Source organism: Musa acuminata, chromosome BXJ3-9, assembly GCF_036884655.1.
Source record: "Musa acuminata AAA Group cultivar baxijiao chromosome BXJ3-9, Cavendish_Baxijiao_AAA, whole genome shotgun sequence".
NCBI lineage: Eukaryota > Viridiplantae > Streptophyta > Magnoliopsida > Zingiberales > Musaceae > Musa > Musa acuminata.
The window spans coordinates 11552990-11566537 of NC_088357.1; the positions used below are offsets into that span (position 1 = coordinate 11552990).

The window sequence follows — 13548 nt, forward strand, 5'->3', positions numbered from 1 at the left end:
GCTTTGTAGCGTTTATGTACACTTAAAGTTAAATTTGGAGGTAGTATGAATATATGTGATATATGCAATCTTGCCAGAAAAAAGAATAGGGTGACAAAATGTGGTTTAATAAAGTGTTTTTATCTTCATGTCTATGTTTGAATAGGATATCTCAGAAGAGTCGATGTCATGCAACTATTTCTAGACAAAGAGAAACGGGCACTTTTTGGAATTAAAAAGACATTTCACCCGACAGAATGGGCTATTAATTCGATGTGAATGCATTTCAACTGTCAAGTTTTGGATCCAAACGAGCAATCCAACTGACAGTTAAACAATCCAAGTTTTATTTGCTACCCGAACCAAATAAATAATAATAATAATAATAATAATAATAATAATAACTACTTCAGAAATGAAAAATGAAAAAACGAAAAAAAAATTAAAATGAAAAATGAAGTCACTTGAGCTCACTTTTGTTCAAATAATTACACTAAAAAAAATGACAAATAGTAACCCAAAAAAGAAAATTCAAATTTGTCCTCCATTAAAGAAACAGGAGTTGCAGCTTGCTCGGCGTAAAAGGTCTTCGATCACAAGTTGCACTATTTTAAGCTCTGGCATCTGGAAATGCTACGTGATTGCATATACATCATTGATATCTCATGCAAAAAATTTGATTTCCTGCATCGACAATGGGCAACGATCGAAAGAACACCATAAAATATACCATTGTTGAATCTGATTCTAATGTCCTCACCAACATCTTAAACGATAAAGCTAAATCCACCATCACCTATCTTGAATGTTGTTAAAATAATAATAATCTTGGAATCTTTTGTTTGTTGCCTACTCAACTATGCATTTTTATAGGGAAGGAAATAGAATTTTGCTAGATCTAATAGATAGAAGTTTTTGCCATTAAAATGTGTCAGCTAATCTAATCGGCAAAGATGTTGATAGTTTATCCTAACATCTTTTTCAAATGTGACAACTAATCCGACCGAAAAAGATTTTTATGACTTATCGTAAGTGTAAGATCTTTTTCGAAGGTTCAGTTAATTATTATCTTCATCACTTATTTTATTTATCATCGAAAAACCTCATATAAATGTAATTAAAAAATACTCCGATACCGACAACTATATTCCGACCTTATAAGTTTCTTTAAACTTTCTCATTTTTTTTTAAGAGTTAAGTGAGGCAGAATTGATGAAAGAAAGAAATATTCTTGGGATTGAGAATATACTTACTTGTGTTCGTCTTCGATTATAATATATCCAGCTTTACCACAACCTACAAATTGTACATCCGAGGCAGTTTCCTAGCGATATAATCTTCGACCAAATGTCGAAAACCTCAGAAGCGATGCTAACTTCGATGCCGTTCCTATTTGATCCTTCACACCATTTATTATGATCGGATGTTGTGAGATAATTGATTTCTTAACTTGAAATAAACATATAAAATGATAAAAACATAAATAAAATCTTCTTCCACTTTCCATCATGCTTAAACCAAAGAAAGAAAGAAAGAAAGAAAAAGAAAAAGAGAAGATCAAAGTACCTTACAAAGTCACATATTATCTATCTATCTATCTATCTATCTATCTATCTATGAGACGTCTGTTTGATCGTTGGGTTTCAAGAATCCGGCAGATGAGATGGGGATAGCTTTCAAGTTTTGATTCTTTTCTGCTTGCTTTCGTGTCTTGTCACGTTGATATGACAGAATTAGGTCAGGCTGATAGCACCCCACTCACCAATCTCGTGCCTCCTCCTCCTCCTCCTCCTACTGTGACTCGCACAGTGAGTGAGACCTCACCATCCAACTCGAGGAAGATGAGAGATATCTATCTACGAGAATTAGGGACTGACTGTCCAAAAAAAGAGAAGCTACGTTTATATTTATATTTAAAATATAAATATCTCTTCTATGTTTAAACAAGTTAGTTAAATAAATAGATAGGATGGCTCATTGTTTGACTATTATAAGAAACTATTGTAATGATCAAAGAAAATTTTGACACCAATAACATCATAATAGGCGGAAAGATTGAATTTTCTTTTCGTTCCTTATATTTTCTCCCTAATTTTTATCAAATGCTTCTTTGCTTCTATTGCTTCAATTAAAATGAACAGACAAGAAATGAAATTTGGAAAAGGTAAAAAAATTATTATATACTAAAACGAGTCCCAAACACAACTTGAGTACGGATCAACAATTTAAATTCTCAACCTTCTCTCTTCCTCGAGCCCCAAAAAGCATCGATAAGGCAGCGGGAGACATGCTTTGTATCCTTCCCACATGGGACCAGAAACCCATGCATTCATTGCCAAAGTGGTAGTGGAAACCAAAGTTTCGAGCTTTCCTCCCTCCTATATCCTAACATTGTGGCGCATCGTATGAACATCACACAAACACACTCACCTACGATATTACTCTCACATACTTAATCCCATCCCAACTCCTTTTTCCTACCCAAGCAAATCCTATTCCACGCATCGCAAATCCACCTCAACAAGCACGTTTAAGAGTGTTTCTAATGTGTTTTCTTAAAGTATATATATGTATATATATATATATATATATATATATATATATAGAGAGAGAGAGAGAGAGAGAGAGAGAGAGAAAAGATTAATATATAAATGGGAAAGTGAGTACATATTGACCAGCCAAAACCATAAGAAAAAACACATGAAAAGGAATCAGATTGGAGAGAAAAAACACAGACAAGTTTCTTCTTCCCACCAATATAAACATAAAATGTTACGTACACATCATGAGGTACGTAACCCCGTCCTCAACATATGCATGAATACGTACGTGCATGGCAAATGTCAGAAACTTTGCACTCGGCATCTCATTCTTCCAAACCAATTCGGTCCTAAAAATCATCATCCGCACAGATGTATGGTATCTGTATGTCAATCAATACTTACCTCGCTGGTTACAGGAGCTAATCATGTGATTGCTACTGCCATGGTCATTGCACCATGTGAAAGATGGTCCTCCACTAGAGATGCCCTGTTGTTAGGGCACGACTTGTGGAGCAACTGCATTGCCTTTCTTCCATGGACAGTAATCTGATTGAAGCTACTGTCCTTGTGGCTGATGGAGATGGCTACTCAATGTATGGGATCCACCTATTTGTGAGACCTATGATATTTATATATATATATATATATATATATATATATTACATAAAGAGAGAGAGAGAGAGAGAGAGATGGGTAATGGGATTAATGAACTAGAGGACAAGTACTGTGTACCTGAAACAAAGGCTTACCTTTACCTTCTTCTTTCGAAGACGAAGCTCGAATCATCATGATATAGAGGAGAGAAGGATGTGATGAACTCATGGTTTTTGTATTTGCCAATTTTTGGCATTTTTATATACCTTTTTCTATAAATTCAGCAACCTCCACCATTTTGTTTGCAGACTGTTTCGCACCTTCGACAATAGGATTTGGTGTTTCAGCACTTGTGATTCTGCTGCACTTCATCTTTTAGACCTGGAACTGTTTAATTTCTTCCATTAATGCTGGCTTATTATTTTCCTATGATTCTTCTCTACGGCAGGTTGGTCGGTTCATGCATGGCTGCTATGTGACAGCTTCTTTTCCGCAGTCAACATCATCAACTGCTGGCTGCTTTAAAGATTCTTCCAGTTGTTGCTTCTTCATACTCTCAAACTCAGGCCTGCAAATACAAGTCAAGTTAATTTGATCAAAGTAAAAGTAGTAGTAGTAATAGTAGTAGTAGTTGACTCCTTTTGGATTCGTGATCGATTCTTTGGCCTTAAAAAGTTCAGGAAACTTGATAATTTCCACACAAGGCTTCTCCCATGTCTAACTTATAAGAAGAAGGTATTTATAGTGGATTAAGATGTGGGAGGCAATTAATATTTGTAGGAAATGTAAACAGAAAAAGAAAGCATTTCATCAAAAACAGAAGACGCACGGTCGACTTCACTCATGAACGCATACGCTGACTGGTTCATCATGACAAAGTAAATAGATAGATAAGAAAGGTTTGCAGGGTAAGCTCGAAAAGCAATATGCATGATATTGTTCTTATGTCGAGGAGTCATCTTCTCTCTCTCTCTTTTTTTTTTTTTTGTGTTTTTGCCGGTTGATGTTGCTGCTGAAGGCATACTCAGCATCACTGCATCGGTGGATTCAGGATCCAAGTGTGCTTCTGCCAGGTAATTTGTTGATAAGGACCATTCGGTCCGTGTCTATCTCCAAGTGACGCTATTATCAAGATCCGTGTGGGGGATTAGTCTCACAGAGCTAAGATTTAGTCTGTCTTACTCCTCCCCTAAATTTGATCCTAGCATGGGAACATCAGACGCTCGTAAGACCTTTCAGAAAAGCGGACAGATCTCGTATGCGGAGATAAAACGATGAGTCGAAGGTGTAATGCGGATGGAGATGGAGACGAAAACCAAACGTAAAAGAGGGAGATGCTGGCAATTTAATGGTGAGTCAGAAGATAAGATGGAAGGGAAGAAAGAGGTGGAAACTTGATGTGGGAGGCACAAGTTGGAGAGAAGCCAAGCGGTGTCCCACATGGCTAAGAGAGTAGGATAGCCACAAGTGCACACACTGATGCTGACCCACGACCTAAACTCTTAGGTTAAGGAAAAGCTTCTGATATATGTAGATTCGGAGGATAAGTAGAGATGACACATGCAATGTGTGTGTGTGTGTGTGTGTGTGTGTGGCGCAAAGATTCCTTGGGGGAGCAATGAAAGAAGGGAGGGGAAACATCGGTCGTCGCATGGGGTTTGGGTGTGGCAGCCAGATGTCAAGCGGTGCCATGAGTGGCAGCTGCAGCAGCAGCAGCAGCAGCAGCTGCAGCTGCGTTGCTCACATGCATGGCATCATTCATCTCCCGTTCGATGTTGTTCGGATCGGTGCATGCTCATGAATGGAATCCGGGTTTTGTTTCATGTGCAGCAACAGAAATCTAAGTCTTCTGAGCACCCAACATTCTGGCAGTGCAGTGAAGGCCATAAAGCAAGTCCAGGAAGAAGAAGGCCTACCACTGCTGCCGCTGCTGCTGCTGCTGCTATCCCTATCCACTGACGACTGACAGGGATCATATAGAACACAGGTCTAAGCTCACTGCTGCGTGACCTATGATATGATGACCAGAAGAGGAGAGGGCCGGACTTGGACTGCGAGCTTCCCATTCTTCGTTGGACGCTTGCGATCAGAAGATCGAAGGGCTTTAAGAACTGGGAGGGGCAAAAGAAAGGGCTGGGACAGGGGAAGGACGCAGGCCCAGCTGGTCTCCCCAAAATGCATAGAAGTGGAAGAAAGGCGCAGGAAAGCAACCCGAAATAATGATCTAAATGAGCTTTAAAGAGGGGCCGGTGAGGACCACGGATTCAAAGCTCGGTGCTCTAGAAGGCGGAGCCGCCCCAGCGCGCACAGACAATCCATGCTCATTTCACGGAGGGAGGCGTGCGCGGTTCTCCTCCTCCTCGGGCCCATCCCTCCCACCACCAATAATGCTGTGCCACTGACGGACTCCCTCGTGTAGTTTATTACAATGACTCCGCGTCGGATACAGTAGAGACCTTTACCCTGTGATCCGCGACGATCACCTCGTGGCCATAACGATGGCTGGCTCAAAGGGAGTAATAAAGATCGTGTTCCGAGTTTGGACGACATGGTTTTTTGGCCGCGGCAAGCGCAACGCAGAGACTGACTTCCTCCATCTTATGATGTGTCCCTAAAATACTAACACACATGTGCTTTTGCTGGAAAGCTTGAAGCCGATCACCATTAACAATGAGCTTCGGCCATGGCCAGCATATATTCGCTCATTTTTTTGGGGGGGGGGCGGGGGGGGTGCAAGGACGGGAAGCAGCTAGTGGAGGAGGTGCCTATAATATAATCGAGAGAGAATAACTGCGAGGAGGAAGCGGGTGGAATTGATGGGAGCCAGTGGGGATAAGAGTGGCCTAAAAGCTGAGCCGGAGCCTGGCGTTCTCTTCTCTTTTTAACATACAGTGAGAGGGCAGAGAGAGAGAGAGAGAGAGAGAGGAGAGGAGAGGAGAGGAGAGGACAGGGACGGGTCCGGGCGCAATGATTACATGTGTCTCGTTCCGGTTCCTCGATCTCTCCGGGCCGTCGTGTACGCTGCTTGGGTTCGTCTCACCTCACGGCCCCCGACTCCACGTCACGTGACCGTGGTTCTTGTTGCTACTGAGAGGGACAAAACAGCCAATGGAAGGTGGGAGATGGTGCGATGGGGGTTAGCTTTTACCACCAGCGGCAGCAGAGATGACAACAAGAGGGGGAGAAGGGGAAGGGGAAAAGAAGGAGGGCATCCAGAGGACTGGGCAATAGGGGGAGAGGCAGAAAGAGTGAGACAGAAGAAAGAAGGAAGGGCAGAAAAGAGAGGGAAGGAGAGTGATTCAGAAGGTACTACTCCCCACCAGAAGGAATTTTCAGTCCCCACAGCCACACTCCCACCTCTCTCCATCTCTCTCTCTCTCTCTCTACTTCTCCAACCTTCAACCACCCCCTATATATGTATGTAAGCAAAACAAAGTGAGGAGGAGTAGATACAGTTCATGGATGACAGATATTATAGAGGATATATAGCAGGTAATTATAGAGGGAGAGATTGAGTCAGAGGTAGGTGTGAGGAGAGAGAGAGAGAGAGAGAGAGAGAGAGAGGGAGAGGAAGAGGAAGAGGGAGAGACGAGGGAAGGGGGAAGGGAAAGGAGTATATAAGCTGGGGGAGGAGGGATAGGTTTGGTTTCTTCTTCTTCTTCTTGATATAAGAGCAGCCGGGGTGGCTTCTGGAAGGCGATTCCCTTCCGACACTGGCGCGTTCGCGGACTGGGTGGCCCCCTCGGCCGCCACAGCCAGAGGCGACGACCTCTGCCTCGGCTTTAATGGCGGCGGCGGAGGAGGAGGGGGAGGGGGAGGCGGAGGCGGTGGGGGAGTAGTGTGGGCTGGCCCTGGCTCGTCGGCCGCGGCTGGGGGCGGTGGTGGGAGGCAAGACATTAATTACGGGATACCTACCGATATGGGCATGGTGGTGCTGGCCTCCGCCGCGTCCTTCCACCAGCAGCACCACCACGAGTCGCTGCTCGCCTCTGCCGCGGCGGAGCAGCACCCCATCATCCCCCTCCTCGCCGCTGCGCCGTGCCTTGTCGAGGATGACAACCCCGCTGCGCGGGCCAAGCCAGGCGGTATCCACCTCTGGCAGCCGGTCCTGCCCCAGCCGCCTCACCACCTCCCGCCCGCCCATGGAAGCAACCCTAACCCTAATGTCACTCTCTCCAATTACCTCAGAAAGCCCGTGCCTATGCTCGATCCCACCGGAATTATCGCGGGTGCCGGCGCCGTCGCCGCGGGGGGAGGGACGTCTACGTGCCAGGACTGCGGCAACCAGGCCAAGAAGGATTGCAGCCACCGGAGGTGCCGGACGTGCTGCAAGAGCCGCGGGTTCGAGTGCTCGACCCACGTCAAGAGCACCTGGGTCCCCGCCGCCCGCCGCCGCGAGCGCCAGGTCTCCGCCGCCGCCGCGGGCTCCTCCGCCTCCACCTCGGCGCCCAAGAAGCCGCGCCTCGTGGCCTCGCAGACCGGGACCGCCTCCCACACCTCCACCTCCAACACCACCCCTCCTCGTAGCTTCGACACGACCTCCAGCCACCAAGGTAACGCCCCAACCACTCCATTCTCCTCCAAATCTTCGCTCAACCACGCACGCGTAAAAACCCTTCCTTTATTCCCTCTCCTTCAGACGCGAACGTCAAAGAGAGCCTCCCGGCGCACGTACGAGCCCCGGCGGTGTTCAAGTGCGTGCGAGTCACATCCATCGACGACGGCGAAGACGAGTACGCCTACCACGCCATGGTCAAGATCGGCGGGCGCGTCTTCAAGGGCTTCCTCTACGACCAAGGCCTCGACGACGGCGGCAGCCACGCCGACGACGCCAAGGACGCCATTCCCAACATCTCGGAGCTGCACCTCGGGAACAGAAACGGTGGCGCTTCTTCGTCGTCGCCGATGCTTCCCTCCGACGTCTTCGGAGGCAGCGGTGGATTGATGGGAGGCACCAACTACGGTAACCAAATGAACTGAACTCCTCCTCAGCATTCTCACACACGCACCCAATCCTCTCACTGAGCTCAACAATCCCATCTTTTTTAACGTCGTCGTCTTGTGTTATGTGAGACCATGGATGCCCGGAGGTGGCCGTGAGGGGTTGGTTGGTTCTACATGTTGTAACCATATGTGTCTTCTCTATCGACTCGCCTTCTTCTTCTTTCTACTTGAGAGACTATTATTTCTCGTTCTAATAATTCTATTTGTTGCATCCTCACTCTCTCTCTCTCTCTCTCTCTCTCTCTCTTCCGGTCTTCCGGTCTTCTTCCATGTGCAACACAGTGTTGCACTGCTATGAGGTGATTGGGGCTTTCTATTCTTTGACGTCTCTCCCAAATATGCTTTCTATTTCGAGGAAGAAAAGTGGTGCAACGCAGTTGCATTAGGGTGGGAGCCTGCGCCCTCTTCTCGACTGCTTCATTCATGTGATATGGTGGGAGGATGTGTTCTTTATAAATGGCTTCATGCCTTTCAATTTTGCTGGGTGTGTTGAGAGTGGGTGTGGGTGCTGTAGGGCACTGCATTGGAACTTGCATCCGAACGACGCTTTCTCCATCAGAGCAATGGGTAGAACGGTTCGTCGACTGGCCGTAAGTGAAACATGGCCTGCTTTTACTGCTTGCTTTCTTTTCCGAGGGGTGTTGATATGGCATCAGGTTTACTGTTCTTCCTGTTCTTTTTGCCATCCCATCAACTCTTGCCTGTGAACCTCATCATAGCTGCACAATGTATTGCTGTGCTTGCATTATTTAATTGTATTTGTAGCTTAATCGTATAATCTCGTGTATTGTCCTTTTCGTTTGATCATCTTGAACGCACACGCACACACACTCTCTCTCTCTCTGCTGACTGGCTCTTTAATCATGGAATTAGGTTTTCTTGATGTGCTTATGGTAAACAAATCTTTATTGCCTTCTATCTTATTATCCTTTGTTCAATATTAAGATGGACTTCTTTGTTTCTTTGCATAATTAGATTCAAACATGGGTTCCCAATCTTTGATCCAACTTTTCTGGTTTTTGTAGCTTGTTTTTGGAATGCACTAGTATGAACCTGATCATTTATTTGGCTCTTGTATGAACCAACTAATAAGCATGAAAAGGAAAAAAAAATTTGATCTTGAGCATGCCTCACCTTCGGTTGAGACTTTGCTTAAACTAATTCCGAGCATGATTATATTTGATTAAGCTTGTCTCATTATACAGGTAACCAAGTTAGGTGTTTTATCGTCATGATTATATTTGATGTCAAAATGATCATTGTAGACATTGTTACAAGTCCAGCTTGAAATTGATTCTGCAGTTTTGGTTTTCGAGCTTAGCTCATTTATACAATGGTAGTGTTTTATCCAAAGATATCTGATATCAATAAAACATCATTCACTCATTCATGAAATTGAGGGTACCTGTATTAAAGACAAAGCGATGAAAGTTCTCTTTGTTCATTTACCATCTCCAGTTTTCAACAAAGAATCATAAACTTACGAAATATATTACATTTATTTCCTATTAGACTCTTTAGATATGTAGTTCATCTACATGAACGCCGAATTTTCTGTCAATCGGACTGGCTATACATTCAAGTCGAGTAAGTTGTCCAGAATCTCCTCCTGCATTTGCCAGTTCTAGCAATAACAGAATATTTCAACATTTACACTCTTCTAATTTTCTAGAACAAATGTTTTCGACTAGAATTATGGCTTGGTTAGTTTAATTCTTGATCTCTTGCGGAACTTGATATGACAAAGATGGTTTTTTTTTAAGGACAAAAATGTTAAGGGTTTCTACCTTCAGTATGATAAGTGGCTCAGCAGCCTGCCAATTTTATTTGATAAAATGTCATGATATGCATATAGGTAAGTTTTGGGCACCTTTATAATCTGATACCTGTGTGTGTTAGATAGAAATCGGTAAGTCATGCTACTTTACTAATAAATGCACTGCCACAAACTCAGCTCAGACAAAAAAGCTTGATGCTACTTATTTCTAAAGGCAGTGCATCCTCTAGTTCATGAAGTTGATAAAGAAAACTATTTTAGGTTCTCATATTTGACAAAAATTAACAATGTTTTAACCAACAAGGTTGCTTATTGCTGTTTTTCACGATTAGATGATGCCAATGTGCACTGAGATGAGTTACTTTTTGCAATACATAGGTGCAAATTCTATATTTCCTGATATAAACTTCTGATGTTGTCTCCAGACCTTGAAGAATTATGCATTTATTGTGTCCCTTTGTTGCCTTGAAAACATCATGTTGATTTCAAAACTACTTGTTGGTTAAGTGGTATAAGCACAAATGAGCTCAATGTTTTTTTGTGGATGAAAATCCATGTGACCTTTGTTGTTTGTGAATGGATTTCTAACTTAAGTTTGTTAATGAACCTTGAATTTTCTTGTAGAGATTATAATGTAGCTAAATTTGTTACTTGAGACAAATAATGATCTAGTCTTCTTGGTTGCTCAGTATATGCAGAAAAAAATGATCTCAACAATATAGAATCATGATATATGCTACATTGGGACAGCTTCTGGAACATGCAACCTTGAGCATCATATATGCTTAAAACTAATATAGAAAGAAAAGATTGATGACCTTGCGGACACTGGCCGGCAGCAAATCAAACATGAATAGTAATAAAATTTGCTGAATGGAAGCATGATTGGCACCAAAAATATTGCATCTGTAAGTCAAACAACTGCCAGTCATATGTATAGCATTATGAGGAGGAATCTGTTCCTTGATTAATAGCCAAGCTTTGTGCTGGAGGAGGAATCTGTTCCTTGATTAATAGCCAAGCTTTGTGCTGGAAGATACATGCTATGGCAGGAAAGAACAAGTATATCTTTTCTGGAATAATTTGTAGGCATGTAGAACATGATATTTTAGATAACAAGTTGTTCCAGGTAGTTATTAGAACTCCGATAAAAGTAATCGGTAATATATGTTTAGCGCACAACTCTGTGATGGAATGATATTACATTGTAAACAAACTGTATCATTATTAAGATGGGCACCAACCTAGAGGGAACTTATTAGGACCTGTGAGTTCGACTTGGTTTTTGGTGATGAATTGGAGATGCATTTTAAATGTTTTGCTAGATATCAATAAGCTTGCAAAGTGGGATTCCTACGGTATTCATTTTTACCATGCTTCTTATTTCCAGATCTGAAGTGGTTGGCATATTTAATGGACTACCTTGCTGCATATGTTGATATAGTGCCTTTACATTATTCTAGTTTATTTCTTTTACCATCCTAGTCTAAATTCAATATTAACTTGCCCATGTTTTTCTTATGTAATTTATTGTTGTTCTTACATTTCAAAATTTTGCTTTGCTTGAAGCAAAATGAACTTATAGTTGCTTACTCTTTTGAAATTTTGCTCAGTTAAGTAATGAAAGTGAGTTTACAGTTAATTTCATCACTGAGAGAGTGAGACTAACCTCTATATTTCCATTCACTTCACAAATCAACCAGCATGCGGTGTCCAGGTTCATTTACGGGGTAATCAACCATCATGACATTTGAGACATGTTTTAGATAAAAGTTAAATGATGCATCAAATTTCATACAATGATCTTTTGAATGTTTAGTACTAGAAAAAACTACATAGATCTCAGATAGTGGACTGAACTGTGGACATCTTTCCTTACAGTTTGCTTAAACAATATAACATGTTCATTAGGACACCGTCCAATTAAAGTGCATGCTTATTTAATGTGTCTGGGAGCACATAATAATCAACGCTCGTCATGTGGACCTGGACCGGTCAGGTTTTATCGACCTAACATGAGCTTATATACTTGAGAACACATACTCCCATTTGGTATCATGTTGTTTAAGTGCCTTCTTTTGCTGTGCTAAAAGGGCAACCCAGTGCCAAAACTCCTATGCAATCTGATATGCAATTATTCTTCAACTGAAATATAAGTGAAGAAAAAGCAATTTATAGGAATTATTACTATTCGATTTGATGCATAAATATTTATGTTTATGATATGTTGTGCATGCTATGATATTGTTGTCTGGCTTAATCAAGAAAATAGAATGAGCAAGATATGGGAGCTGATCCTATATTCTTTTGCGTTGTTTGCGTCTCTCTTTACTCTCATTTCTTGTTCATAGTTAAGATGATTGTGCCAGCTGATCCATCTCATATCTCAATTCCCTAAATACATCTCACTTGCTTTATAAATGTCTGATCATCTGATCGAGTGTTTCTAGATTCTATTAGGGCATGTTTGACTGGAAGTGTGGAACTAAACTCATGGTAAATGCATGAACTGAAAGTTCAGTTCCTGTTGTCATTAGGTTACAGGGAAGCCAATAAAATACTAGTGCAGTTCTTGAACACTTGTTTTGTTTGGTGGTAGATAGGATCTGAGGAAGTAGTTATTGTTGGTTCATCCTAATCATAAAAAACTGCTTTAAAATCTACTTCTGTCTGCGTTTTAGTGTATAAGCACTATACATTCTGAATCTTTTGTTGGTTTATTCTCATGGATGCAAACTGTTCAAGAAGTTTGAGATTTTGTTGGTCTGAAACCAACACCAACTGTTGTAACTCTTTTTTCTTAGTTGTTCCTGATGAGATCCAACATTACTAACCATTGGTTGAGAGCGCTGTCGATGACACTCCCAAGTTCGAGCTCACTGGTTTTGACTCAATGAGTTAAAGATTGATTATTTTATCAAAGTCGATCTAGTAGTAGGCATCCGTAGAATTAGTAGGAGCTCAAGTAAGAAAAGGGTTAATCGTAGACGTTAAACTCTTAATCGGAAAAGATTACATATCCAAAATTACTCGTATTCAAATTGACGCATTAAGCATTTTGGATCTCAACAAGATATTAACTGATAGAATTAAGTCGAGTGCTTTTGTTTTGTTTTTATTTTTCTTTTGCGAACTCCTAGTCTTCTATTGGATTTGGATTGGATGGGGGCATCGTCAGTTTGGTAACCATGTGTTCTCATAGTACGATAATAGAGCGGGAGCGAGATGAACTCATTAAATTGAGTTCCCCTTCGCTGGTCACAAATTGGAATACAGCAGCCTCACCACAATAAAACAGATAGCAAATGAATGGATGAGATCAAGCTGCTATGGTCTTCCCACGATAGGAAGGGGAAAGTATTGTTATGGTCCAAGGGAAGAGATGTTCATAGATATTAAAGGGTGATTTATGAGTCTTTTCTTGGATGATTGGTTCAATTTTTAATGTTCCTATTTGGTATCTCTATTATTCTCCAATATCTTAAGTATCTTTTGTCATCGCTTTCGTCCCGTTGCTATAGTCCTATTATGGTCACTTGTGCCACATCACGATCGTCTCCTTTCCATCTGTTGCTCTAATCCTATTATGGTCACTTATGCCACATCACGATCATGATGATCTCCTTTCCTTTCGTGAGATCTTGATACTTT

General features: G+C 41.9%; 1 protein-coding gene and 1 long non-coding RNA gene across 2 annotated transcripts; one reads left to right on the forward strand and one right to left on the reverse strand.

The window, feature by feature from the left end:
- Positions 1-2608: 2608 nt before the first annotated feature.
- On the reverse strand, positions 2609-5293 carry LOC135648849 (uncharacterized). Its single transcript, XR_010501111.1, has 2 exons — positions 5033-5293; positions 2609-3684 (listed from the first exon to the last, which is right to left on the reverse strand). It is a non-coding gene; the product is annotated as an uncharacterized LOC135648849 (long non-coding RNA).
- Positions 5294-5915: 622 nt separating this feature from the next.
- On the forward strand, positions 5916-8337 carry LOC103973903 (protein LATERAL ROOT PRIMORDIUM 1). The gene is made up of 2 exons (XM_009388575.3): positions 5916-7669; positions 7756-8337. The coding sequence occupies exons 1-2, from the start codon at positions 7036-7038 to the stop codon at positions 8094-8096; spliced, it is 975 nt and encodes a 324-aa protein (XP_009386850.2). The 5' UTR covers positions 5916-7035; the 3' UTR covers positions 8097-8337.
- Positions 8338-13548: the final 5211 nt, after the last annotated feature.